This window comes from Eurosta solidaginis, chromosome 1 (assembly GCF_040869045.1).
Source record: "Eurosta solidaginis isolate ZX-2024a chromosome 1, ASM4086904v1, whole genome shotgun sequence".
Taxonomy (NCBI): domain Eukaryota; kingdom Metazoa; phylum Arthropoda; class Insecta; order Diptera; family Tephritidae; genus Eurosta; species Eurosta solidaginis.
The window spans coordinates 250,728,800-250,754,917 of NC_090319.1; the positions used below are offsets into that span (position 1 = coordinate 250,728,800).

Sequence of the window (26,118 nt, forward strand, 5' to 3'; positions counted from 1 at the left end):
TAACGCATTTACATTGGAAGCAGTAAGGAAGGCGGTCGGCATGATGTGTTGGTGCACAGTGGCTAGTCATTGTCGGCTGGGGCGGGTCCTTGCCAACCTTACTGTTCCTGCGCCATAAACAGAAAAAAGGTCATATCATGCCTATCAAAACGAGCAGCTGTCAAATTCAAAACAAACTGACAGAAGCGCAGAGACCGACTCAAAACGCTTATAAATTCAAAATAAAACAACATCCGGCCGAACCGGATGTCACGGACAGACCGTTAACATTCAAAAAAATTAAAACTTCAAAAAAAAATCAAACGCAAAAAAAATTACCGAACCGGACACGGCCGGTTACTAAAGCTGAAATTCAAAACAAAAAAAAAACGCTGAAAAATTAAAATGCAAAAAGGAAAAGGGCCGAATATAACTTGGGGGCGCCGCGGGTGTTGTTGCGACGCCCGGTGCTTGTTCCACCCTCAAAATCCATGGCCACCGACGCACCTAAATTTCGGTGGCCCCTTACCTGTATGCCCTACGTGCCTTCTAAATAAAATTGAATGCCAGCATTCCCATTTCAATTACAAATTTATTGATGATAACAAAAAAACTGAATTAATAATTATTGTAATATATATATATAGATAGGGACCTACGTTGGCCCTTTAATTTTCGACTGAATCTTGTTTTGGTTTTCTCTCAATTACAAAACATTGGGCCCTATTCCATGTAACATTTATAGGTTCTACTGGGTAATTAACGTTAACTGCCCCTTTGTTATGGTACTTAGATATAACGCGCCATTCAAATTTCATTTTATGAATTTTTGCTTCAATAATCGGAAATTTTAACATTGATCAAATTGATTGATTACTCATGACCCGATAGTGCAAACTTCAATACGTACTAGCCGTCACTACAGGGGTTCACAACTTCCGATGAAATGTTTCTTACCGACTAAGTATATTCAAAACGTATACGCCCATGCATGGATGTACCTATGTAGCGAGTAAGGAACTCCCCCCTTTTTTTTTTTAAAAAAATTTAAATGAAGTTCGCATTAATTACGGTAACGCATCTAATTACGTACATGTTTGTATGTCGACCTAAATATTTATCTTATTTTGCATAAGCATTTATGTACTTATCTACAAAGTGTGTTAACTTTTATATATCCAAATATTCTAAACCAGCTTATAAATTACATATTATTATACATATCGAAATACCACAAACGAATTCAACACCCCTTTTTTTCCTTTTTTTTTATATAATGTAGCGGAAAAGTAACAATCCTACCGGAGGTATGCAAACATCATAAACCTCTTTTCTTTTTTTTTTTTTTGATCTACTTGAAGACGGGGCTTAGGTCAATAAACCTCAGTCAATCACAGGCCTTGCGGAAAATGTTCGACAGAAAAGCGGACAGTTATCACCGATCCCCGAAAAGCTTGAGCAAATTCTATGTGCAGCGACTTATCGGATATCACCATTTCCACTTAAAAAGGGCAAATGACAATTAACTACTTATTTCGGTATATAACACCAATCTTTGTATAGCGTAGATCCATTTGTGATACTTTGTATTGTATTTTTAGTGTATTGGTATTTATTTATTTATCTTCTATTGCTTTAATTTTTGGAGGATCCTAACGCTACTAACTCACTCTACATAAATATGTATGTATATTTCATAAATAGTACATTAAATTCAAAGACGGCTGAGCTTGTTTAAATACTAGATGTTTTAAATCAATATAATATTTTTATAGAATTATACGCAAAACCGAATTTTTAATTATGATTTGCAAACAGATAAATTTAATTTAGTTCTTTTATCAAATTCGTTAAACATTTTGATAACGAATACTAAATTATAAAATAAAAGTTCTAAACTAAAGTTACCAAGCGTGCCAATAACAACTTCTTTATTAATAATAAAGTGCTAGCCAACTAGTGCTTTTATTAGCATTATGTATAAAAAAATCTAAGCAAATGCAATCAATTGCTTATATACTCTAACACAATTTTTTGTTGGTTGCATAACTCTAGCTTCTATTTGGTTAAGTCAAATCGGAAAAAAAATATATTTGATTATGCCAGATTTCTACTGGTTAAACCACTAACTACTTAGGCACGACTCACCCGGTAGGCTAATACCTACTTAGCCAGCACGAGGCTGTGGTTGTCTGTGGTTGTTGTTATTGCTGGTGCAAGGCCGGTTAAATTGTTACGCCTGTTGTTGTCGTTATTCCTGGTGCGAGGCCGGTTTAATTGTTACGCCCTGTTGTTGTCGTTATTGCTGGTGCAAGGTCAGTTTAATTCGGTGGGCTTATATGAAGCGGCCTTTGCAGTTATTATCGTGGCCGGCGGTTGTTGCGTCCGGTTTATCTCGGTGGGCCTATATGAAGCGGCCTTTCGGTTGTTGTGGGTGGTGGTGGTTGGTTACAGCGGCCTATATGAAGCGGCCTTTCTGTTGTTGTTGGTGGTGGTTGGTTACAGCGGCCTATATAAAGCGGCCTTTCTGTTGTTGTTGGTGGTGGTTGGTTACAGCGGCCTATATGAAGCGGCCTTTCTGTTGTTGTTGGTGGTTGGTTACAACGGCCTATATGTTGTTGTGCGGTCAGTGGTTGTCGTCTTAATATTAAACTTCCCCTTTTACAGAGGGTATTTCTTTACCTCACACTATTCTCATAGGGGCTTTTTGGATAAAAATTAACGCGTTCTTGAAATCCTGCTAACATTCACCAGCACTCACACGGCCGACCAACAAATTACGCCCGCAACCGTAGTCCAAGCACACCACGTATTCACTTCAAAAAAATTTACCGAAATCTCGTTTGGATTTTTTTTTTGCTTTTAGTTACTTTAGGCTCTAATTTCAATATGCGCACCTAAGGCAAGGTGCACACGAGGCTACGCGTCATAGACGCTGCAAGCGAAATTTGTACGCTTTGATGCCGAACACATGTATTTGAATGTAGAGCTGCATACGAGGCGTCAGCTGCATGAAAGCGACAAAGCATGAAATTTTCGTGTAGCTGGGCGTACAGCAATGTTGGTCGCTAGGCGTAAATACGCCTAGAAAAAAGCAAGAAGAAGATGTTTGTTTACAATTTTTCGTTTGCAAACTTGTGTGCTGTGCTTCTGTTGCTATAATTATATATTGAATTTATTTCATATAAAAAAATATAAAATGGTCGACGCGACTAAATTCGTTCAATTGGTTGAGAATTATCCTTGCCTATACAAAAATAATTTAGCAGAATATTCGAGGAAAGATGTTACAGAAAGAGCCTGGGCAGCAATTGGTGTGGAAATGAATTGGTCAGGTGTGTAGATTTTGGATTTCTTTTTATAAATAAAAACAAAGAATATGTCTAAATAGATCTAAATTTATTACGCTCTTCCTTACAGTGCCTGATTGCAAAGAAAAGTGGAAGAACTTGCGAAATAGCTTTGTAAGAAGTCTCAAGCCATCTCCTAGTGGATCTTCTACTAAAGCGAAGAGGCCTTACTATTTGCACGACATCATGCAATTCGTTCTTCCATATGTAAAACCAGTGCATCATTCTGAAAATACCAGCAACATTATAATATCAGAAATGGAAGAACAATATTTGGATGAAATTGAAAATGGATCAATTGTTGACGACAACTACAGCGATTGTGCCCCCACGAAGACAGAGTCTTTGATCTGCAACAACCTAGGATCACATCCAGCCAAAGAAAGCAATTTTGAACCAACATTTAGTGCCAAGAAAAGAAAGAAAACAGCCCGAGATGAAGTCGATGTGGCGGTGCTAAATTACCTTAAAACAAAAAAGGGAAATACAACTTCGGAAGATCAAAAAAAAATGTTTTTAATGAGCTTACTTCCCGACGTAAGAAGTCTTTCTCTCGAGAATTTCCGCACATTTAAAATTCGATCTATGATGCTGCTAAAGGAGCTTTTAAATGAACAAAGGGCACAATCTGTCAGGCGGGAACTGTTTGATCCAGCAACGTCTTATGGCCAAAATATAGAAGTCTGCACCCCAGCTCCTTCGCCCGATTATACTCCAACCTATACTCCAGTACTATTTGAAACAATTGACTGTGAAAATGAAAAAGCCTTTTACACAAACGAGTAAACTTGCGTTTTTGTATATTATTTATTATATAATTATACTATTATTTAGTTATAAACAGATGTTAGAATGGGTATGTTTTCAATGGGCTGATCTCATAAGTATCTTACTACATAGAAGTAGTCATGAATTAGACGATACAATAGTGAACGAAAAAAGTACCAGTGTTACAAGTGGATGCTAGTTTGAATACATGTACACCCAGGGAAGTAAGTATTGGCACGAGGCCTTTTTGCGGTTTTCACCTAGTTTTGCTTTAGAAAAATAATTATATAAATATATATATAAATAAGATGGACTAAAAAATCACATGCTTAAAATGTTTCCCAAAATTTAGAACATGTTTTTGAAATCGGTTTGCATAGTTTTCGTTCTACAATTAATTTAAGTTTTATTTAAAAATAGTGAAAACAAAAAAGGAAGTAGCTGAAACAACTTTTAATTTTTGCTGCTATAATTTTATTCGCATGTGTACACATAGTTCAAACTAGCCTCATTCACAGAACAGATCGAGTACTATTCGTAATATTATTTGATATGAATTATTATTCACTTTTTTTCAACTATTTGAATTAAAATTTATTGCAATAAATGTTGTTAAATGGAAAGTAAAACAGTCTAACAGTTTTTATAAACAATAATTCCACTGCCAGGGCAAAGAAACATTTGGTAATAAAAAATAATTGCTTAAATAGTGTCGTAAGTTTTGTGGGGCAGAATTTTCCATTATGTTTACATTATCGAACTCTGGCAGAGTACTTGGGTTCCGTTGAACTGGTTGCTGGTTTTCGATATCGGGAAGGAAGGTCGCGTATGATATACCATCTTTTTTCCTTATAAAATTATGTAGGATACAAGCACTTTGTATAATTGAAATGATTGTTTCGTACTTTTGGCATCGTATAGGTGTTGAGAAAACTCCAAATTTTTTTACCATCATCCCGAAACTGCACTCTATGTTCTTCCTACCGCGACTTAGTCTATAATTAAATATGCGCATCTTGTTGACAATGTTTCTTTCCGGATAAGGCCGCATAACATTTTTCCTTAAAGGAAAGGCGTTATCTGCTACGAAATAATATGGAAACTTATTTCCACTGTCGTCATGCGGTAGTTCCTTTGGGGATGGTAAATTATTGTAACTTTCTAACCAACGTCCAAACGTCGAAATTCTAAAAACTCCCCCGTCGCTATTTCGTCCTGCGAATCCGCATTCTATTGATGTAAATATCCCGTCGGCATCACAACAGGCAAGTAATATTACTGAATGGTAGTTTTTGTAATTGAAATTAGCTGAACCCGAATTTGGATATTTTTGAATTCGCACATGCTTTCCGTCGATAGCTCCTAAGCAATTTGGCAGCTGCCATAGATCAGAGAACCATCCCGCATTACTCTTCCAACGCTCCTCATTTGGCAACGTCATATAACAATCTTTTAATGAATTGCATATAGCTTTTGTTGTTTCTTCAACAATTACTCCGATTGTACGTTCTCCTCTTTGAAAATATAAAGCAAGCGCATTGAACGTGCATCCTGTAGCCAGATACCTAAACAAAAAGTTATAAAGAATTTAGACCACGCACATACACAACAACATGTTCGCCACCAACTCAGTAGTGGCCCCAATTCAAAGATACTCATATCTAATCAAAAGCTCCGGCTCAGAAAATATTCCTATAACAAATCGAATTTGTCACCAGAACAGGGTAGATGTTGTTGTAGCAACACCTAATACTAGAATTTTCAACAGAGTTGGACGACAAAGAAATTACTGCTAGAGTTGTTGGTTCTACATTACAATTGACTCGGTGGTGTATGTCATGCGGATTACATGACGCATGCCGGGGTGATTCTGGATAAGTAAGAATTTACTCTGTAACAATATCGAAGCTGAGCAAGTGACAAGGTGACAAGGAAATCACTGGGAAGTGTTTAATTACCCCAGGTCCCGGAAAGTTTTGGAGGGACTAAGCACTGTTGAAAGTATTTTAACCAGATTATGAAAGGCGAGATGGTATCGGGCCCTGGAAATGTGCGTACTTATCTGCAACGTTTGGAAATGCGGTTTAAGCCAACTGTGTTTAGAAACCTTTGCGGGCCAGCGCGTATTTATCTGGATAAAACGGTTTACGGTCGGGAAATCCCGGCTTAGAAAATTTCAGAAGCAGCTTGTTTAGCATATCATTTCGATCTTCAACAAGGAGGAGTTCGTGTTATTCAGATGTCATAACCAAGCATTCCATAGCAGTTATGAGTGTAGAATTATGGTAGGCCTGCAACTGTATCCAGTGGAGGTTATGTAGATCGGAAGATCATACTGGTGGCTCACAAAAAAGATCGGTCGGCCAATTGCGTTCAACATCGTCAAAGGTGTTGCTTTGTACTTTCCCCCAGGTGCTGCAAGCGATTTTGTGTCGCATCTCTACGCAGCAGTTTAAATGGCCTAGGCTAATGGCCCGCTACTAAATCCAGGGAAACCAGCTAACATAGGAGAGTCATATCGCCCGATATCTCTCCTGTCGCCAGTAGCCAAGGCGGTTGAAGCCATTTTGCTCCCCTACTTCAAAGCAAATTTGCAACTAGCCAATCATCAGCATGGCTTCAGAAAACTACACAGCACATCCACCGCGTTAAATGCCATTAGTACTCAAATAAATTGCGGATTAAATCAAAACCCTCATCATCGGACAGTACTCATTGCGTTAGACCTGTCATAAGCTTTTGATACGGTCAACTATGGCATGTTACTGCAAGACCTGGAAGGGTATCCCCTTCCTCTAAGTCTTAAAAGGTGGACCGCAAATTATCTGTCTGGTCGGCTAGCATCGGTGCAATTCAGGAATGCAACATCCAAACCAAGAGGAATTAAACAAGGTGTGGAACAGGGTGGTGTCCTATTCCCTATTTTGTTTAACTTTGAGAGCATGCAACCGCAATTGTACCGAAAATCCAGAGGCGTAATAAAATCCTCAAACCTCTTGCCGGCAGCACTTGGGGTAAAGATAAAGAAACGCTTATTACCACTTACAAAGCAATTTGTCGGCCGATTGCATTCTACGCGTCCTCGTTATGGTGGCCAAGCCTAAAGGCTACTCACTGGAAGAATTTACAGGCCTGTCAAAATACCGCCCTTAGAACCGCTACGGACTGTCGTCTTACGTCCCCAGAACACCATCTACATAATGAGGCGAGAATACTCCCCATTAGGGAGAGAAATGAAATGATAACGAAACAGTTTCTGTTGAATACCCAGAAACCTGGACATCCCAACAGACATCTGATTGATGAGGCTACACCGCCCAGGGCTTAAGAGGTCATCTACGTAAGCATTATGAGGAAATAAGGTACCTGAGGACACAGCCATATAAAGCTAAAAAAAAACAAACAGGTCCTCAGTGAAATTCACAAAGAGTCGGACCTCTATGCCAGGAATTGCCCAGTGAATCCAGTACTTAAAGAACAATACCCAAAACTAGCAGAAGAGAAACGACCACTGTTAACACAACAACAGGAGAAACGCACTCTGCCTAGGGAAACGCGCGTCACTCTAGCTCAACTTCGATCTGGATACTGTAACAGGTTAAACTCTTACATATCCAGAATCAACCCCGACATACAAAATGTATGCCCCGCTTGCAATATGTCCCCACATGACACCAACCATCTCTTTAATTGTAATGTGGAACCAACGCCTCTAACACCCCTTTAATTATGGTCCACCCCTGTCGAAACAGCAAGTTTCCTTGAGCTTCCGTTAGAGGATATTGATGGCAATTTGTGATCGGTCGCAGCTATTAGGTGGGGCGAAACATTACTACTACAACAACAACAACGTTACTGAACCTTTTCCGAAAATGAGGCCCTACACAATTGAATCTCGTACATTGAATGAAACAATGTTATACACATACCTTAATGTTACCATAAGCCGTTCTTCAGGAGGGACACTTTCACGCATATTGGTGTTTTCTTTCTGTATGGAAGCACCAACGAGCATAACCAAATCCTTGAATGTAGCTTTTGACATGCGATAAAATATCCGGAACTTTGTATCATCCTGAGACAACTCCTTTGCACATACAAACAGTCTACAATTAACATTTATCTGAATATATGGATGTGCCCAATATTTTCTCTTTGCTTTCTTTTCATTTCTGCGACGAAGAAAATTTAGCAATACCAATTCTTCGTCGCTGGACATGTTTATGTTGGCCGATACAAACAAAAATTGTTATTGAAATCCGTTTTGAATTGCAAATTTTTTTTTTCTCTTATGCGCGGTGGTGAAAACTTTTGTTTTTAATTTTATACAAAATCAACTTTTGTATAAGGGCAATTATACAGCATAAATAAATTTTTGTAGCGACGCTTGTAAGTAGCTACGTATGCAGATCTTGAAGCGTAGAGGAATTGTAGCTACATAAAATATCTTGTACGCGTCTATGACGCGTAGCCTCGTGTGCACCTTGCCTAAGAGCCCATAGTTTATAGGTAATGCTTTTCGCCTAGTTGTAAGGTTCACGGCGTTGCTATCATCTCAATTCCCTGGCAAAACCCAACCGATCCCAACGCTTGCCATCTAAGTTTCTTTTCTTCTGCCAAAAATGGCCGACCGCGCCATGGCATTGTGGAAAAACTTTCTTTCCATTATTGCGACTGCGCAGTGGAACGGCGCCGTTAAATCGCATGATTTAACTGTGGTTACCATGGTAGAACCATACAAAGCGGTAGTCGCGGTGACAATCCTGCAGCCATCATTAAAAGTTCGATATATTTGGGTTTTGTGAACCGATGGACTAATGTCAAAATGTGTCAATTCGTATGAACCTACTAGTCAGCTGTCACCTTGTATAGTTACGCCATGGTGGTTGCCGTTATTGGGAATTTTCCCACATCGTTGGATTATTTCGTGATGCCACATGCGCGAAATTAACAAAATTTTGTTTCAACCACCCCAGGCAGACATGAGTGAGGGTGAATCCTACCTTTTTCCCTATCATTAGCCAACTGGTACGTTCCAATTTTGAATCCCCCAAGTGGACCATAACACAGGGTACTTGCTTACGTACTTAACCATTTACACGATTTTTCCCGACAAATAAAGCTGGATAGTTCATCTCTCCTTTCGTTGCCTACCGACAAAATTGGAAGCATCAAGGAATTCCACATGGGTCTTCACTTGATCCTTTCATCGGAGTGAGATAAATAATATAGTCTTTACCGAAATGTCATACTTTGTTACGGTCTGCTGCTACGGTATACGGCTGCGATCCACTTGGGAGCGTGTTCACGGGAACACACCTAGCGATGTGGCGAAGGTTCCCAGCAAAAATCTAGTGACCAAAGATGGCGACCAACAACAAAATATCCCACATTGTTCCACAATTGTTAGTATGGCAGAATGAGATGGCCTAATTGAAATGCCCGATACATATATGCTTGCCTTTTCTTACATGCTATGTACCCTCAAATACGTCACAAAAATTTTCTGCGAATCTGCCATTCCGTTTACCATAGTTGCACGCAACATCAATTGATAATCTTCCAAAAATTATATGCATAAATTGTACAGATAATTTGCAAGCAGCATATAATTTCAAACAAGTAAATTGTACAGATAATTTGTACATATAATTTCAAACAAGTAGCTCGTCGTTCAGATGAAGAATTTAAGAAATTGTCGGCTATTGTTGATGTGGCAGCACAGCTTTGTAATGTCATCGATAAAATATATACATACATAAATGTGAATGTTGCTACAAAAGCGCGATTTATTTAATAAAAACATTTAAATTAAGTAAAAACAATGCAAGAATTATATGTGAAATATACTAAAATGAAATTTAAGTGTATCGTTGCCAATTTATATAGGTATTTATGAGCATAAAAGTTTTGAAAGATGTGTAAATTGTAAGTGAGAGTGCTATAGAAATTTGCTAAATTTGCAAACTTTAACATCAAATAACTCGTAAACTATAAGTCTGCGCACTTTAAGTTATATATATTTGTGATCGGGAAAACTCCCTCTTTCATTTGATACCAAGTTTAACCCCAAACTCGGGGGGTGCTAAACTAAATCGCTGCCATGCTTTCTTACAAAGTGAAATTTTATATCTAGTGTGGAGAGGAACCCCAAGATTGAAACCACACAAGGCCCACCAAAAGATGAAGGGAAAAGGAAAATGCGCCCACCGAGTGCACCTAAATTGGATGCCAGCACGTATGCTTACATTATAATATGAAATCAAGGCAGCGATTTAGTTTAGCACCCCCCGATTTCTGGGTTGAACTTGATATCAAATTAAAGAGGGAGTTCTCCCGATCACAAATATATATATATATTTTAAAGTGCGCAAACTTATAGTTTAAAAGTATATAGTAATCCCTCTAGATATTCAGATTTCATGGAATCTCAACGTGGAGAAGGAGGTGAAAAGTCCTTGACTATGGTGGACAGACACACAAAAAAGTATGCATACCAAAAGGTTAGAGGTGGTTTGCAGATTAATAATGCTAACCACAATGGCCAAAGATATGGCGTTAGCAACTGCAACAAGCCTGAAGGCTTCGGGCAGCTTATAAATAACATATACTTTCAATTCACAATCTCATCAATTAGTTGCTTGGCTCGGATATTGTTGTATCCAGTGTAGAGTTAGATAATTCAAGGTTGAAGGGAGGCACGATTGTTTGAGGGACATGCTTTATAATTTATTCAAGTCCATAAAGTTGAGTCTGAAAAAATCAAAAATTTAGAAACAAGTTTTTTCAATTTCAAAAGTTTTTCTAAGCAGAGTCGCCCCTACACAGTGATTTGGCTAACATTTACATTTTTTTATTCAATATTTAGGCAAGCATATACTTTGGAAAAGGTTAAGTATATCAGCAGTGGAAGCAGAATTTTTACGCTCGCGTGTTTGGGTCCGCGCTATTTTTGTGTTTCTGAACGTGTCCTATATCAGGTAAGAAATATGAAGAGAAGAACCTTTGCAGTCAGGAAAATCAAGAATTTAAGCGCAGTGTAGCCGAATACGCCAATATTTCAAAATTTGCTCGGGCAGATGCTGATTTTAATGCAGTTGCGACAGATGTGTGGGACACCACCTCCGAAAGCTCTTTCTGCCGTCGATGAATTTGCTTCGAATTATATTGCAACAAACCCCCATGTCGTGGATGTAGCACAACACAGCGAACCGTTTCCATCTAGCTCAAAAGCTATAAACAACAATTTCAATAATTCGTCCAGCTCTAGTACCAACCAAACACACAACAAATTGATTGATTTACTTCCCTCCAATTCCGATTCAGCAAACGCCGATTTCATCGATGTAGCACAACACAGCGCGTCCTTTCACTCTTCCTTAAATACAACGAGTACCGTTTTGAATAATGCGGCTACTTCCTTAATCAACGAAGGAACATTCCCTACAACAAACGAAAATATAATGGCAATACTACAAACAATATTACAGAAGAATATCGACCTGGAATTTAGATTGACTAAGATTGAAGAAAAGGTGCGTAGTGAAATATTGAACTGTTATTTGTGAAACCCTAGCAATTGTAGCCGCAATACCTTGATTCTCTTTAGTTATTATTTATGCTATCATTTCAGCTTCCAGAATTGGCAGAAGTCATGGCTATCTATAAGGTCATGCGTGACTCAAAAGTTCTGATTAAGAAAACGCACAAAATAGTATGCCGTATCAGCGGAGAAACGGAAAATGATACTCACACCGAGCTCTCTATCGTTATGCCACTAACATCGCTGGATTCAGTTTATGACATTGAGAAAAAGTTGGACTCAGATGATTATCAAGAATCAATGGTATTTTTGAATATTTTTAATTGTGTTTCATAACTTAAATTGGTGGTTTTCATTTAGAAATCATATATCTTTATGCTGAAAGGTGCATTATCAGACATTATTGGAGTAATGAGAAAACTTTTCTCTGACAACGTTCTTTTCAATTTTAACTGGGACGGAGTACAGGGCAAACGATCTTTATCTAAACTGAAACTCGTGAACAGCGTATTTTTTGGTAGTGTAATTTAAATTGCTTTAAAATGTTATTACTAACATTGTCCATTCCTATTAATTTAGACGTTTTCAAACTGCAAGGCAGGATCAACTTCGAAGACAGCATGAGACGGTGTTTAACGCTGAGCCACAACCGGCATAAACAAAGGCGGTATCTGATCAATAAATCCAGCTCTGCAACAGCATAAACCTACCTACAACAAACGAACAAGACACACTGAAATAATCTTGATTAAAAATTATAGAAGAATCTAATAATTCTTTTTTTCCTACGTTCCTATTCTAAGCTTTTTATGCTCTAATTGAAATAATATTCAACAATCGCACAAAGTTTGCAAAAAATTTTAAAGCATTTAAATGCAATGTATAACAAAAAAGTATTTTGACTATAAATATTTGTGATGAACTTACCTGAAATAATTCAAAGTTTTTTCCTACGTTACTAAGCTTTTTATGCTCTAATTAAAATAATATTCAACAATCGCACAAAGTTTGCAAAAAATTTTAAAGCAATTTAAATGCAATGTATAACAAAAAAGTATTTTGACTATAAATATTTGTGATGAACTTACCTGAAATAATTCAAAGTTTTTTCCTACGTTACTAAGCTTTTTATGCTCTAATTAAAATAATATTCAACAATCGCACAAAGTTTGCAAAGAATTTTAAAGCAATTTAATTGCAACGAATTTGTCAATAATTTTTAACCAAAAATTTATAAACTAGATGTATAAGAAAAAAGTATTTTGAATATAAATATTTGTGATGAACTTAACTGAAATAATTCTAAGTTTTTTCCTACGTTACTAAGCTTTTTATGCTCTAATTAAAATAAAATTCAACAATCGCACAAAGTTTGCGAAGATTTTTAAAGCAATTTAAATGCAATGTATAAGAAAAAAGTATTTTGACTATAAATATTTGTGATGAACTTAACTGAAATAATTCTAAGTTTTTTCCTACGTTACTCTTTTTATGCTCTAATTAAAATAATACTCGAATTTCAGAACCTGCCTGAATATTCAACAATCGCACAAAGTTTGCAAAGATTTTTAAAGCAATCTAATTGCAACGAATTTGTCAATAATTTTTAACCAAAATTTATAAAATAGATGTATAACAAAAAAATATTTTGAATATAAATAATTGCTGATGAATTTAACTGACAGTACCAATACCATCAACTAAATAGTCCTTATAAATATTGTAATCACATAATTCAAAACAAAAAATTACTATGAGTACCTACGTTTATTATTGCAAAATCACGAAGAAAGAAAATTGCATGAAGTACATTCAATCTAAAATTATGCCAAAGAATGCATATATCGCATTTTAAACTAAAAAATATGAAAACTTAAAAAAATTTCAGATCGGTATGTAAGTGTAAATCGATCCATGAAAGCATCGTGAAATAACTTTTTTTTTGGTAGTTAACGTTATCGTTTAGCCTGGTTTTGTTACCAATTTTGTTATTTTCGTGGTATAAATCAACATTCAACACAAATCTTCTCTGATTATGAGTTGAAATACTTTTTGGTTTAGGTTGTGATATGTAAAATTACATATTTTTGTACACAGTTCTAAAATGTAAAGGGAAAAAATTTATATTTGTGTATTAATTGAATTATTAAAAAGATATTGTTATATTAATGATATAGAGAAGCGCCAATACGAATGTAAGTGGTTTCAAACCACTGGTAGGCAATTCACCAATTTAACTGTCAATAAAATGTTAAATTGTTCATTTTATGTAAAAAAAATTTGAAAGTTGCAATTGAAGTTCTGAAAGCTCGGAAATTTCAATTGAAGTTCAAATAATTACAATTGAAGTTCACAATTTTCAATAGAAGTTCAGTAAATTATAATTGAAGCTCAGGAATTTCAACTGCCGTTCAGCAAATTACAACTGAAGTTCAGAAAATAACAATTTAAGTTCAATTATAATTTTCTGAACTACAAACAGAAATTCTGAACTTCAATTTTAATTTTCTGAACTACAAATTGAAATTCTGAGCTTGAATTTAATTTTCTGAACTTGAATTGAAATTTTTGAACTTCAATTGTAACTTTCGAACCTCAATGGCAGCTTTCTGAACTAAAATAAAAAAGTTATAGCATTAAAATTGACGAATTACAAGTCAACTTACCCAAATTGTGAATTGCCTACTCACGATTTGATGGTTTACTGCAACAAATAGTTCTGTTAGTTCTTTTCTTTTGTTTTCTATATTATTAATTAATTTATTTAAGTTTCCCTTAACTTTGTATGCATACAATCGCATACAATAAAATTTGTATTTATGGGTCACCAACAAGACTGAAAAACTATTCCTTAAGACTTATAGTTAATAATTTACAACTATTATAAATAATGTAATATATTGTAAAAATGTTTAATAAAAGAAATGTTAATAGATTTGAATTAAAGAAATATTTTATTTATATAGCAGTATAATCCAAGTAAAAAAACGGTCATAACACTAGTAAAATGACGGTCATATTAACGTAAAAATACTCGTAAAGTTACAGGTATATAACTCAAAAAATGATTGCCAGAACGTGAATGTAAGAACAGTACAGCACTATAGTTTGTTTACATTTCGATAACCTAAAACCGTATATGTGTGAGCAGTATGGACAATCACATAAATAGGTACGACGAAATGGACTGGTCACGAAAGTTACCGCTGCCCTGTACAAATGCTACTTAACGATTTACGTGTTCCATCGACACAGCTGTTAGTCATTTTCCTAGTCAATTTACGGGCACATTTTTGCTGGGTTGCGATGAAAAATATCGAAAACAAGGAAAAGACAGACCGGCCATGACGAAGAAAAATTTTTTCTTCTACCATGAGTTTCCGCCCGATACAGACGAGAAAAAAAGAAAAAAAAGGCTAGGCAAGAAAAACCAAGCAATCAAGTTTTTCCACGAGCCGAGTGAAACTTTCAGTGCGAAAATTAAGCATAACCATTAAACTATTTAAGCATTAAGAATTATCTAGACGTTACAAATACATTAGAATCCATATGCTGTTCATAAATATATAAGTGGCGAAACTCAGATGCATTGATTGTGCGAAGGGCGCGTTTAATTAAGGAGTGTAACGCGAAGAAAAAGGTGGCGGCAATAATCACTAGCGAATTACAAAGCAGCAAAAATACCGTGGTGATAGTATCGGTGCAGAAATTCAGCGCGACGCCAAAGTAACAGGAAGTACTACGTTATCTACTACCTGTATTCAAGTGAATGTCCAAAAACTAGGAAGAGTCGGTAGCGCAAAGTACCGACACAGTCCATTCCGACAAACCTCTTTTCGTCTCGTCTATTTTGGGTGGTAATAAACATTACAACGGGCGTGTTGTGTTGGCACAAACCCAACGTATAGAATATCCAGTTGAAGTAGGTCGGCGTCTCACAGCCACACCTAGTGAGGAAAGTACTAGTGATTCCGATTCGGATTCAGAAGGCACTAGACTAATTGGGATGAGAACCCCTGGGGCCCGAAGATAAACCCCCTTCCCTACGTTTACGAAGTACACCACCACTTTTGGAAAAACATCCAACACCACCTCCGCTTCCAGGGCCAGCAGTACGCTGCAGCATAATACAACGAAAGCCGAAATTAGCACCAAGTCATCCGGGTCATAAAAGTCAACACGAAGTTTCATTGCCACCCGGTTCACTCGATCACCTCGGGCCAGAGCGCAACAACCACCAACAGTACCAACACCAACTACAACAACAACGTTTGAAACTGGGTGAGTCAGTTCCAACTCGGTGAAATTATATTATGTATTTATATGAAGTGATAAAATTCGTCACTTACAGATTATCGTTTCAAATTTTTGTAATTCATTCCAAGCACGCTTAATGAACCTAAAGACCCCTTTCTGTAACTCGATTCGAACATACGGTATATGAATTCGGACACTTTGGTGCTCTTAACTCTGTTGACCCGTCGGATAAGTGCAATGTAAAACCCGTTCTGTAATCTTGCGAATAAGAAACATTGTTCTGTAAAGCTTGTGAAAGGTCAATACAGTCAAGAAATAGAAAACCAAAATTATAAAAGTTTGAGTTCTGCAAATAATTTTATTCAAGTCAAGTTACAGAATAGTGTCACTAGTATATATAGTACTTTACATTTTTGAATGTGTCACTCGGAACTATATTTTTTTTTATATACATACGTGCGAAAGCCATGCGAATGGGTAATGCATTACACATTAGCGACATACGCCTTTCCGCGAGAAATTAGAATCTAGTCGCAACAAGAAATAGAGGATTTATGTCTTTGTGATCATGAACAAATAAACTCTTTCTATAATTTTTTTTTGAAATATTTTTTTTTACTGCTCCACTATACTGTTGCGACTGAAACGTCACCTGAAAGTTCATAAATTGCTTTCTATATATGATCACACGGCACAAGTTAGTATGTGTCAACGAAGACTAAAGCTATAAAAGCTTATTAAATTGTTACGAGAGTTTTGCCCGACCATATCTATTGGTGTGGCAATCAAATTTCCATAGACTCGAGATAAGACAAATGAAAATGAATTTAATACAATTGAACTTGCAAAAAGATAAAGTATGTTTTACATTCAGAACATAAAACATTGGTATGCAATTTAAGTGCAATCATAGAAGTTCCAGATAGTATTCTAAGATTAGGTTAGACCACTAAAATTTGTAAGTTGTACCTAACCATTTAGTTAAGAAGCTTCGCATTCCAAGGGGTTGGGTTCCTTTTATTTTCCTTCCTTGTCTATATATATATATATATATATATATAAATAGTGCGTACATATAAATTTGATGCACACGGGCGAGCGTTGTCGCATTTGGGACTCTGCAGTCTAACTCTACTGGAACGTAGTTTCAGTTGACTTATTTAATTAAAGACAATTTTCTTGCATTCTCTTACGTATTAGCGAAATTAAATGGAATTTATTGTAACCCACTTAAATACGTCAACATAAGGATAGAAAATAAAATGAGCTCAGTGACCTTATTAAAACGACATACTTATGTTCGAATTAGTGTATTATATTAAGTAATGCCTTGGATTTAAAATGTATAAATAAATGAACTGTAATTAAAATGGGAGTGTTGGCATCTTCATTCTTTTAGAAGGTACTTAGGGCATACAGGTAAGGGGCCACCGAATTTTTAGGTGCGTCGGTGGCCATGGATTTTGAGGGTGGGATATAAGCACCGGGCGTCGCAACACCACCCGCGGCGCCCCCTATATATTTTCGGCCCTTTTCTTTTTTATTTTTTATTTTTTCAGCTTTTTTGTTATTATTTAATTTTTCAGCGTTTCTTTTGAGTTTGATTTAAACTGTTAGTAACCGGTCATCTCCGGTTCGGTAATTTTTTTTTGCGGTTATTTTTTTTGAATTTTAAATTTTTGAATTTTTTTGAATTTAGATTTTGAATGTCAACGGTCTGTCCGTGACATCCGGTTCGGCCGGATGTTGTTTTATTTTGAATTTTTAAGCGTTTTGAGTTGTCTCTGCGCTTCTGTTAGGTTTTTTTTTGAATTTGACAGCTTTCAGTTTTGATAGGCATGATATGACCATTTTTTCTGTTTATGGCGCAGGAACAGTAAGGTTGGCAAGGACCCGCCCCAGCCGACAATGACTAGCCACTGTGCACCACAAAATCATGCCGACCGCCTTCCTTACTGATTCCACTGTAGATGCGTTTCCATAACAGATGGCGCCCAGCGTGGCACCTGAGGCGCTGGCCGCGAGGGTCAGTCGGGTCAACCCGTGAAGTTGACCATCCCACCAGTCCGAGTGAGCAGCCACAGTAGCTGCCACCTCCGTTGCGGTGGGATGGTTGGACGGATCAGGTTGTTCGGGCTGGTCATCGGGGGCAGTGGCTGACGGAGCCACGGGACTTCACGTCGGTCTCCGGGATTTTTTTATTTTCACCCGATGAGGCAGTGCTGCACGCACTTGATTTTTTTTTCTAATTGGGAATTTTAGTCGCCGGAATGTTGTCCGTTAGTCGGCTAAGGAATAATTTTGTCCGCTAATTGGGTTTTTTTTTTAAGTAAAATTTTTTTTTGTTCTTTTAGTTTCCTTTAGCCGAATTTGTGTTGTCCAGGGTGAATGTGTGTGCGCGTGTAGTGAGGACCCCAGCTCATCCCACGTCCCAGGTGGTAGCTTGGAATACCACCTGGATGGTGATGGGTTGAGCTGGGATTCCGAGTGGCACTCCTTCCTGTCCCACCAGACTGGGGAGCGGTTTCGAAACCGCTCCACCCATTGCGGCGGAGGCAGGAGGGGTGTCCAGTGAGAATGGACGGGAGGCCTCAACACCCCCAACCAGTCCCAGGGGCAAGCCCCTGGAGACTGCCCCTGCGTTGCGGCTGGGCGTGTTGAGACCAACCCGTGGGTGCCTGGAACGGACCCTAGTGGCCCCAGCCAATCTCGGAGGGGCCTTAAGACCCCCTCGATTGCGGTTGGGAGCACTAGGGCCAAGTATGAATGTGTTGTACCAAATTTTTTTTTTGCCTAGCCTACTGCCTTCTAATGATGGGATGTCAGCCATCACCACCTACATTGTTCATATAAAATTTGTATATAACTAACCGTTTTCTTTTCAGCTTTTGAAATTTTTTTTTTATTTTGGTGCGATCATTGATAAATGATTGCATTAATTCTCGCACAATTTTTTTTTTTAGATATATAAATTTTTTTTTCTTTCAACAAACCATCTTCTGGGAACAGAAGTTTTTTTTTCGAATACTAGGATTTGACAAACTATTTTTTTTTAACGGATTATGTCGCGTGACCAATCATTCGGGCAACCGGGCCGGAATATCCCGTTTGGGAGTGCAGGGAATCCCCGAAGAAACCAGAACCGGGGCGGTAATATAAATAGAGGGGCCTTCTCTCAGGCCAGGCGTCCCTTGGTGGTGCACACCCCAGTGGGCGGGCAATACGGAGACCCCGCGTTATTAAACATCGACTCGGACCTGAATGGGCCTCGCGAAAAACTGGACGGACCTATAAGCACCAGTCATGTGAACGTGCACGATATCTCGGGGCTAAGGCCCAATGCGGCGATCTACGCACCCGAAGGAGCTGGTGCTTTACCACCAAATCAGGAGATGGGAAATCTCGGAGACGCTACAAGCGATCGGACCTTAGGAATGCAGGACGAAGCCAACCGTGGAGGCTCGTGGGTGGACGTACTACACCAACTGTTTCAGGCTTCGCAGGAGGAAATGCGGAGAGAGATGGGCTCAATTAGAGCCAACATGGCCCAGCTCAACGCCGCTCTCGAATCCACGCAGCAAGCAAACCAGCAACACAGGAACGCAAGTAGGATGGACCGGAACCCATTGCCATCGGTAGTACCTCCAATGTACCCGACTCCAAGCAGCATAGCAGTAAAACCGCAGGAGTGGAAAATCGCATTCGACGGCACTGGGAGCGTAGCCGATTTCCTCTTCAAATTGAACACCCTGTGTGAGCGCACACAATGCCCTGACGAACAAATAATGGCCAGTTTCCACTTATTCCTTTCGGGACGAGCCGAAGAATGGTACTGGCTGTTCACTAAACAAAACCCAAATGCGACATATGCCTTTTTGTGCTACTCGTTAAAAAGAGAGTTTGGCACTTTGAAAACGGACCCCGAGATCATGATGGAGATCTCCATGCGGAAGCAAAAGAAAAGTGAGTGTTATGACGTGTTTCACGCGGACATAATCTCCTTGAACGAGCGCTTAAGGGAGCCGATGTCAGAGCTTCTACTGATTGACATAATAAAAAGGAACGTCAACAGTAGCCTTAAGCTAATGCTTTTTAATGCGGACGTAAGGACCCTCCATGATCTACGCGATGTAGCACGCAGAGGAGAACAAGTGCTGAAAGAGAGCAAGCTGCTGGGAGCCATTTACCCAGGACGGCATGTAAGCGAGGCACGCGTGACAACCCCGGACATGAAGATGGAAGGCGAGGACGGCGAAATAGATCCGCAGATAGAGGCGCTGGAATATAGACGCAGCAGAAGACCGGACTACTCGGGAATCCAATGCTGGAATTGCCAGGGAATGGGGCACTCCTATATATATTGTGAGGAACCCATAAAAAGTCCTTTTTGTTTTAAATGTGGGTATAAGGGTGTATTCACTCCTAAATGCCCTAGGGACCATCGCAGGCAGGGAAACCAGTACCCGAGCGAGAAGGCGGGGGAACCTCGTTCGGCTTCATAGCTCCCACATCAGCCAGTGCTCGAGGCGTCGTCCCGTGCGCTGAACCAGAGGGCGAATCTCTGCATGGAGGTGGTGAGCTTCCGAGGTGCAGTAGTACCCTGGCAGAAGAGCCCTCAAAAGTAATAATAACTTACCCTGACAGTACGGACAGTTCGAATAGTTCTGAAGCCGAGAGTCAAACGTCTTATCCGCGATAAGCGAGCCGATTAGAATTCTGCGACGCCAGCATAGGGATGTCGCTTGCCAGACGCAACTTTCACCAAACCTAGAAGAAAGAGAACATAGGTACGAACACATAAGACATACCATTTTTGAACAATATCCGGTATCGGAAAATATTTTGAAGTGTAGGAAGAGATACCACAGGAGAGTACAGGAGCGTAGATTGCTGCAAGCCACCACGTTAACGCTTACAGAGGACGAAAGGCCTTTAGTAAAGGCTAAAATTAAAAATAGTTTTCTTGTAGGGTTGTTGGACTCGGGAGCCAACGTCTCCATCTTAGGGAAAAATGGATTAGAATTCCTAAAGGATAACGGCTTCGAATATCAGCCCTTACATGCGTTCGTATATACCGCAGGCGGCAACAAGAAAAAAATTTTAGGCTCAGTATCTCTACCGGTCACTTTTAAAAATATCACAAAGATTATTCGTTTTTACCTTGTTCCCTCATTGCTCCAAGAAGCATACTTCGGGGTAGATTTTTGGAGAGCATTTGCGTTAGCTCCCGAAATATTCCCAAGCGTAGAGTGTTTAGAGGTTAGACTTGAGAAGGAAGAAGAACTTAACCTGCACGAATTGTCGCCAACGCAAAAATTAGAATTGCAAAAGGTCATCGAGACGTTTCCTTCGTACGAAAATTTAGGCCTAGGGCAAACGGAATTAGTGGAGCATCACATCGACACCGGTGATGCTGTACCTATAAAAAGCAAACACTTCCCTCTTTCGCCACCGAGGCAAGCCGAAGCTTTTAGAGAACTAGACAGGTTACTCGAATTAGGAGTTATAGAAAAATCCAACTCCCCGTGGTGTAGTCCTGTAGTACTGGTCCGGAAACCAGGTAAAGTTAGGCTGTGCATAGATTCGAGGAAGGTCAACGCGGTGACTAAGAAGGATTCGTACCCCCTGCCTCATATCAACGGCTTATTGAGCAGACTCAAGGACACGCATTTTATTAGTTGCATTGATCTGAAGGACGCGTTCTTCCAGATCAAATTGACAGAGTCCTCTAAGGAAAAACAGCATTCGCAGTTCCGGGGAGGCCTCTGTACCACTTCAAAGTAATGCCATTTGGTCTGTGCAATGGACCGCAGACTATGAGTCGGCTGATGGACAAGGCAATCCCTTCGCGTCTGCGAGAGAACGTCTTTGTCTACCTGGACGATCTAATGGTGTGTAGTACTAACTTTGAAGACCACCTGGAATTGCTAGCGGAAGTGGCCAAATGTTTGAGAGACGCAGGTCTGACAATAAATGTGGAAAAAAGTAAATTTTGTCAGAAGGAAATACGCTACTTAGGGTACTTCATAGGCAGCGGATGTCTGAAAGTGGATCCGGGAAAAATAGAAGCAATGCAAAACTTCCCGATCCCTAAATCCCCTCGGCAAGTGCGTAGGTTTGTGGGCATGGCGAATTGGTACCGATCGTTTATTACCAATTTTGCTGACTTGGCAGGTCCCTTGACCGACTGTCTTCGTAAGTCAGCAGGCCCGTTCAAGCTTACCTCTGAAGCTATAGAGGCCTTCGAAAAGCTAAAAGTAGCTTTGAGTTCCGCCCCTGTTTTGACCCAACCAGACTTTTCAAGGGAATTCGTAATACAATGCGACGCTTCCAAAGTAGGTGTTGGCGGAGTGTTGTTCCAGGTCGATGACGAGGGCGCTGAGCATCCAATCGCGTTCGTGTCGAAAAAGCTGAATAATGCTCAACGCAATTATACAGTAACCGAGCTGGAATGTCTTGCAGCCATAATTAGCGTGAAGCGTTTCCGACCCTATGTCGAAGGATTACCTTTTCGGATTGTTACGGACCACTCCAGTCTCAAGTGGTTGATGACACAAAAAGATTTGAGCGGGAGGTTGGCGAGATGGTCACTCTTACTGCAAAGATACGACTTTAAAATGGAACATCGTAAGGGCACCCTGAATGTAGTACCAGACGCGCTGTCGCGCTTTGATGTGGACGAGTTAACTTTCACTACCACACCCGGAGAAATAGACTTAGTCTCTCCCGAATTTAGCAGCAACGAATATTTAGACTTAATTCGGACCGTCACCGAAAACGAGGAATCACTTCCGGATTTACGAGTTGTGGACGGTGTAATTTTCAAAAGAGTTAAGTTTCGTAAGGGGATGGAAGGGGAAGAAGACTCGCTGTGGCGTTTATGGTTGCCAAAAGGGTTGACTGAGGAAGCAGTGAGATTAGCACATGACGCTAATCGGAGTTACCATGGCGGATGGCAGAAAACCTTAGAACGTGTTAGGCAGAAGTACTTCTGGCCGCAGCAGGCTAAGGACGTCAGGGACTACGTCCAGCGTTGTGACACCTGCAAAACGGTAAAACCCACCAATCAGCAGTCGAGACCACCTACAGGGAGTACCTTTGAATCCGAAAGGCAATTTCAGCGGTTGTATTGCGACTTTCTAGGGCCGTATCCGAGATCTAAGCGGCGAAATCAATTTCTTTTCATAGTCCTAGACCATTTTTCAAAATACGTTTGGCTAAAGCCCATGCAGAGAGCCACCACTGTAAACGTTATAAATTACTTCGCTTCAGAAATTTTTCCGGCTGTAGGGGTCCCTGAGTTTATTCACAGTGACAATGGTAAACAGTTTATCTCGAAGGAAATGAACCAATTTTTTGTAAATTACGGGGTGACGCACGTGAGGACGGGGCTATATTCTCCCCAAGCGAACGCATCCGAACGCGTCAATAGAGAAATTGTTTCTAAGATTAGGATTTTCCTGAAGGATAAACCTGACCACACTAATTGGGATAATCATATACCCGAGATTCTATCAGTTTTGAGAAGTGATTTTCATACGGCGATTCAGTGTTCTCCATACTTTGCATTATATGGCCAAAACATGGTCCAGCATGCCTCAACGTACAACATTTTAGGGAAACTCGGCAGCCTTCGAGAAGACCAGGTTACGGTAGTAAGCCGAGCTGACAAGTTGACTAATGTTCGTGAGCAGATCCGTAGAAATTTAGATCAGGCCAAGGATAGGGGAGTAACCACCTATAACATGCGCTCTAGACAAGTCAACTATAAGGAAGGTCAGGAAGTTTTTCGGAGAAACTTTGCATTAAGTAATTTCAAACGGGGCATAAATGCCAAATTCCTACCCAAATACCTGAAGTGTCGCGTGCCTCGAAAAATAGGCAACGCATTGTATGATCTCGAGGACCTAAGCGGGAAATTGATAGGTCGCTTTCACGCGTCGGACATTCGCCCGCAATGAACTAGAAAACGTTTCCTTGCCAAATTACAATTGGACTTTTTTTTATATACCCACCAATTGGACTTTTTTTTTGTTTGGGCGTTTTGGCGGTCGGGGACATCTCGCCCAGTATTCTCCCCGAGCACTGACCTCATAGGATGTTCACGCGCGTACTCACCGAGGACCGTGAACACCCTGGCAGTCCACGCTTAGGTCGGACTAGCCTTTCGGAGTTTGGACGAGTTCTCCATATCAAAATGTCTATACTTTTTTTGTCTTGCCTTTTGTGGGGGCGATAACCACTAAAACCTTTCGGAGTTTTGACGAGTTCTCCATAACAAATGTCTAATTGCCGCAAAGCCCTTTTAAACTAGGAAACAGAATTACTTCCCAAATTTGACTTAACTTTTTTTTTGATGGACCTATGTTGCCCGGCTAGCTTCGTAGTAGGACTTTGAGACTCTTATCTCAGGGGTGAGTCGTGCCCCACGTTGATTGGTATTGGAGGCCCCTGGCAGTGGCTTCCCACAGCGGATCCGGTTTCCTGTTCGCTCCATCGTCGGGCCTTCTAAGCGAAGCAGGTTTGTTACGGTCTGCTGCTACGGTATACGGCTGCGATCCACTTGGGAGCGTGTTCACGGGAACACACCTAGCGATGTGGCGAAGGTTGCGATGAAAAATATCGAAAACAAGGAAAAGACAGACCGGCCATGACGAAGAAAAATTTTTTCTTCTACCATGAGTTTCCGCCCGATACAGACGAGAAAAAAAGAAAAAAAAGGCTAGGCAAGAAAAACCAAGCAATCAAGTTTTTCCACGAGCCGAGTGAAACTTTCAGTGCGAAAATTAAGCATAACCATTAAAATATTTAAGCATTAAGAATTATCTAGACGTTACAAATACATTAGAATCCATATGCTGTTCATAAATATATGAGTGGCGAAACTCAGATGCATTGATTGTGCGAAGGGCGCGTTTAATTAAGGAGTGTAACGCGAAGAAAACGGTGGCGGCAATAATCACTAGCGAATTACAACGCAGCAAAAATACCGTGGTGATAGTATCGGTGCAGAAATTCAGCGCGACGCCAAAGTAACAGGAGGTACTACGTTATCTACTACCTGTATTCAAGTGAATGTCCAAAAACTAGGAAGAGTCGGTAGCGCAAAGTACCGACACAGTCCATTCCGACAAACCTCTTTTCGTCTCGTCTATTTTGGGTGGTAATAAACATTACAACGGGCGTGTTGTGTTGGCACAAACCCAACGTATAGAATATCCAGTTGAAGTAGGTCGGCGTCTCACAGCCACACCTAGTGAGGAAAGTACTAGTGATTCCGATTCGGATTCAGAAGGCACTAGACTAATTGGGATGAGAACCCCTGGGGCCCGAAGATAAACCCCCTTCCCTACGTTTACGAAGTACACCACCACTTTTGGAAAAACATCCAACACCACCTCCGCTTCCAGGGCTAGCAGTACGCTGCAGCATAATACAACGAAAGCCGAAATTAGCACCAAGTCATCCGGGTCATAAAAGTCAACACGAAGTTTCATTGCCACCCGGTTCACTCGATCACCTCGGGCCAGAGCGCAACAACCACCAACAGTACCAACACCAACTACAACAACAACGTTTGAAACTGGGTGAGACAGTTCCAACTCGGTGAAATTATATTATGTATTTATATGAAGTGATAAAATTCGTCACTTACAGATTATCGTTTCAAATTTTTGTAATTCATTCCAAGCACGCTTAATGAACCTAAAGACCCCTTTCTGTAACTCGATTCGAACATACGGTATATGAATTCGGACACTTTGGTGCTCTTAACTCTGTTGACCCGTCGGATAAGTGCAATGTAAAACCCGTTCTGTAATCTTGCGAATTAGAAACATTGTTCTGTAAAGCTTGTGAAAGGTCAATACAGTCAAGAAATAGAAAACCAAAATTATAAAAGTTTGAGTTCTGCAAATAATTTTATTCAAGTCAAGTTACAGAATAGTGTCACTAGTATATATAGTACTTTACATTTTTGAATGTGTCACTCGGAACCATATTTTTTTTTATATACATACGTGCGAAAGCCATGCGAATGGGTAATGCATTACACATTAGCGACATACGCCTTTCCGCGAGAAATTAGAATCTAGTCGCAACAAGAAATAGAGGATTTATGTCTTTGTGATCATGAACAAATAAACTCTTTCTATAATTTTTTTTTGAAATATTTTTTTTTACTGCTCCACTATACTGTTGCGACTGAAACGTCACCTGAAA

General features: G+C 39.6%; 1 protein-coding gene across 9 annotated transcripts; it reads left to right on the plus strand.

Annotated features, from left to right (window-relative positions):
- The first annotated feature begins 9,621 nt into the window (after positions 1-9,621).
- On the plus strand, positions 9,622-12,411 carry LOC137241929 (uncharacterized). 9 transcript variants are annotated; one of them, XM_067769299.1, is made up of 7 exons: positions 9,628-10,025; positions 10,495-10,584; positions 10,966-11,077; positions 11,177-11,632; positions 11,731-11,943; positions 12,001-12,157; positions 12,220-12,411. In XM_067769299.1, exons 1-7 carry the CDS (start codon positions 10,015-10,017, stop codon positions 12,342-12,344), a joined length of 1,164 nt encoding a protein of 387 aa, XP_067625400.1. In that variant the 5' UTR covers positions 9,628-10,014; the 3' UTR covers positions 12,345-12,411. The 9 variants fall into 9 exon arrangements, with proteins under 9 accessions (XP_067625449.1, XP_067625400.1, XP_067625407.1 ...); XM_067769306.1 differs by having other exon boundaries at positions 10,507-10,584; XM_067769325.1 differs by having other exon boundaries at positions 10,515-10,584.
- Positions 12,412-26,118: the final 13,707 nt, after the last annotated feature.

Coding starts and splice junctions, on each gene's coding strand:
- LOC137241929 (XM_067769285.1), top strand. CDS start 9,922: ATGCAAGAATTATATGTGAAATATACTAAAATGAAATTTAAGTGTATC. Junction 9,987..10,494: donor ATCGTTGCCAATTTATATAG/GTATTTATGAGC, acceptor AAAAGTATATAG/TAATCCCTCTAGATATTCAG. Junction 11,633..11,730: donor TGACTAAGATTGAAGAAAAG/GTGCGTAGTGAA, acceptor CTATCATTTCAG/CTTCCAGAATTGGCAGAAGT.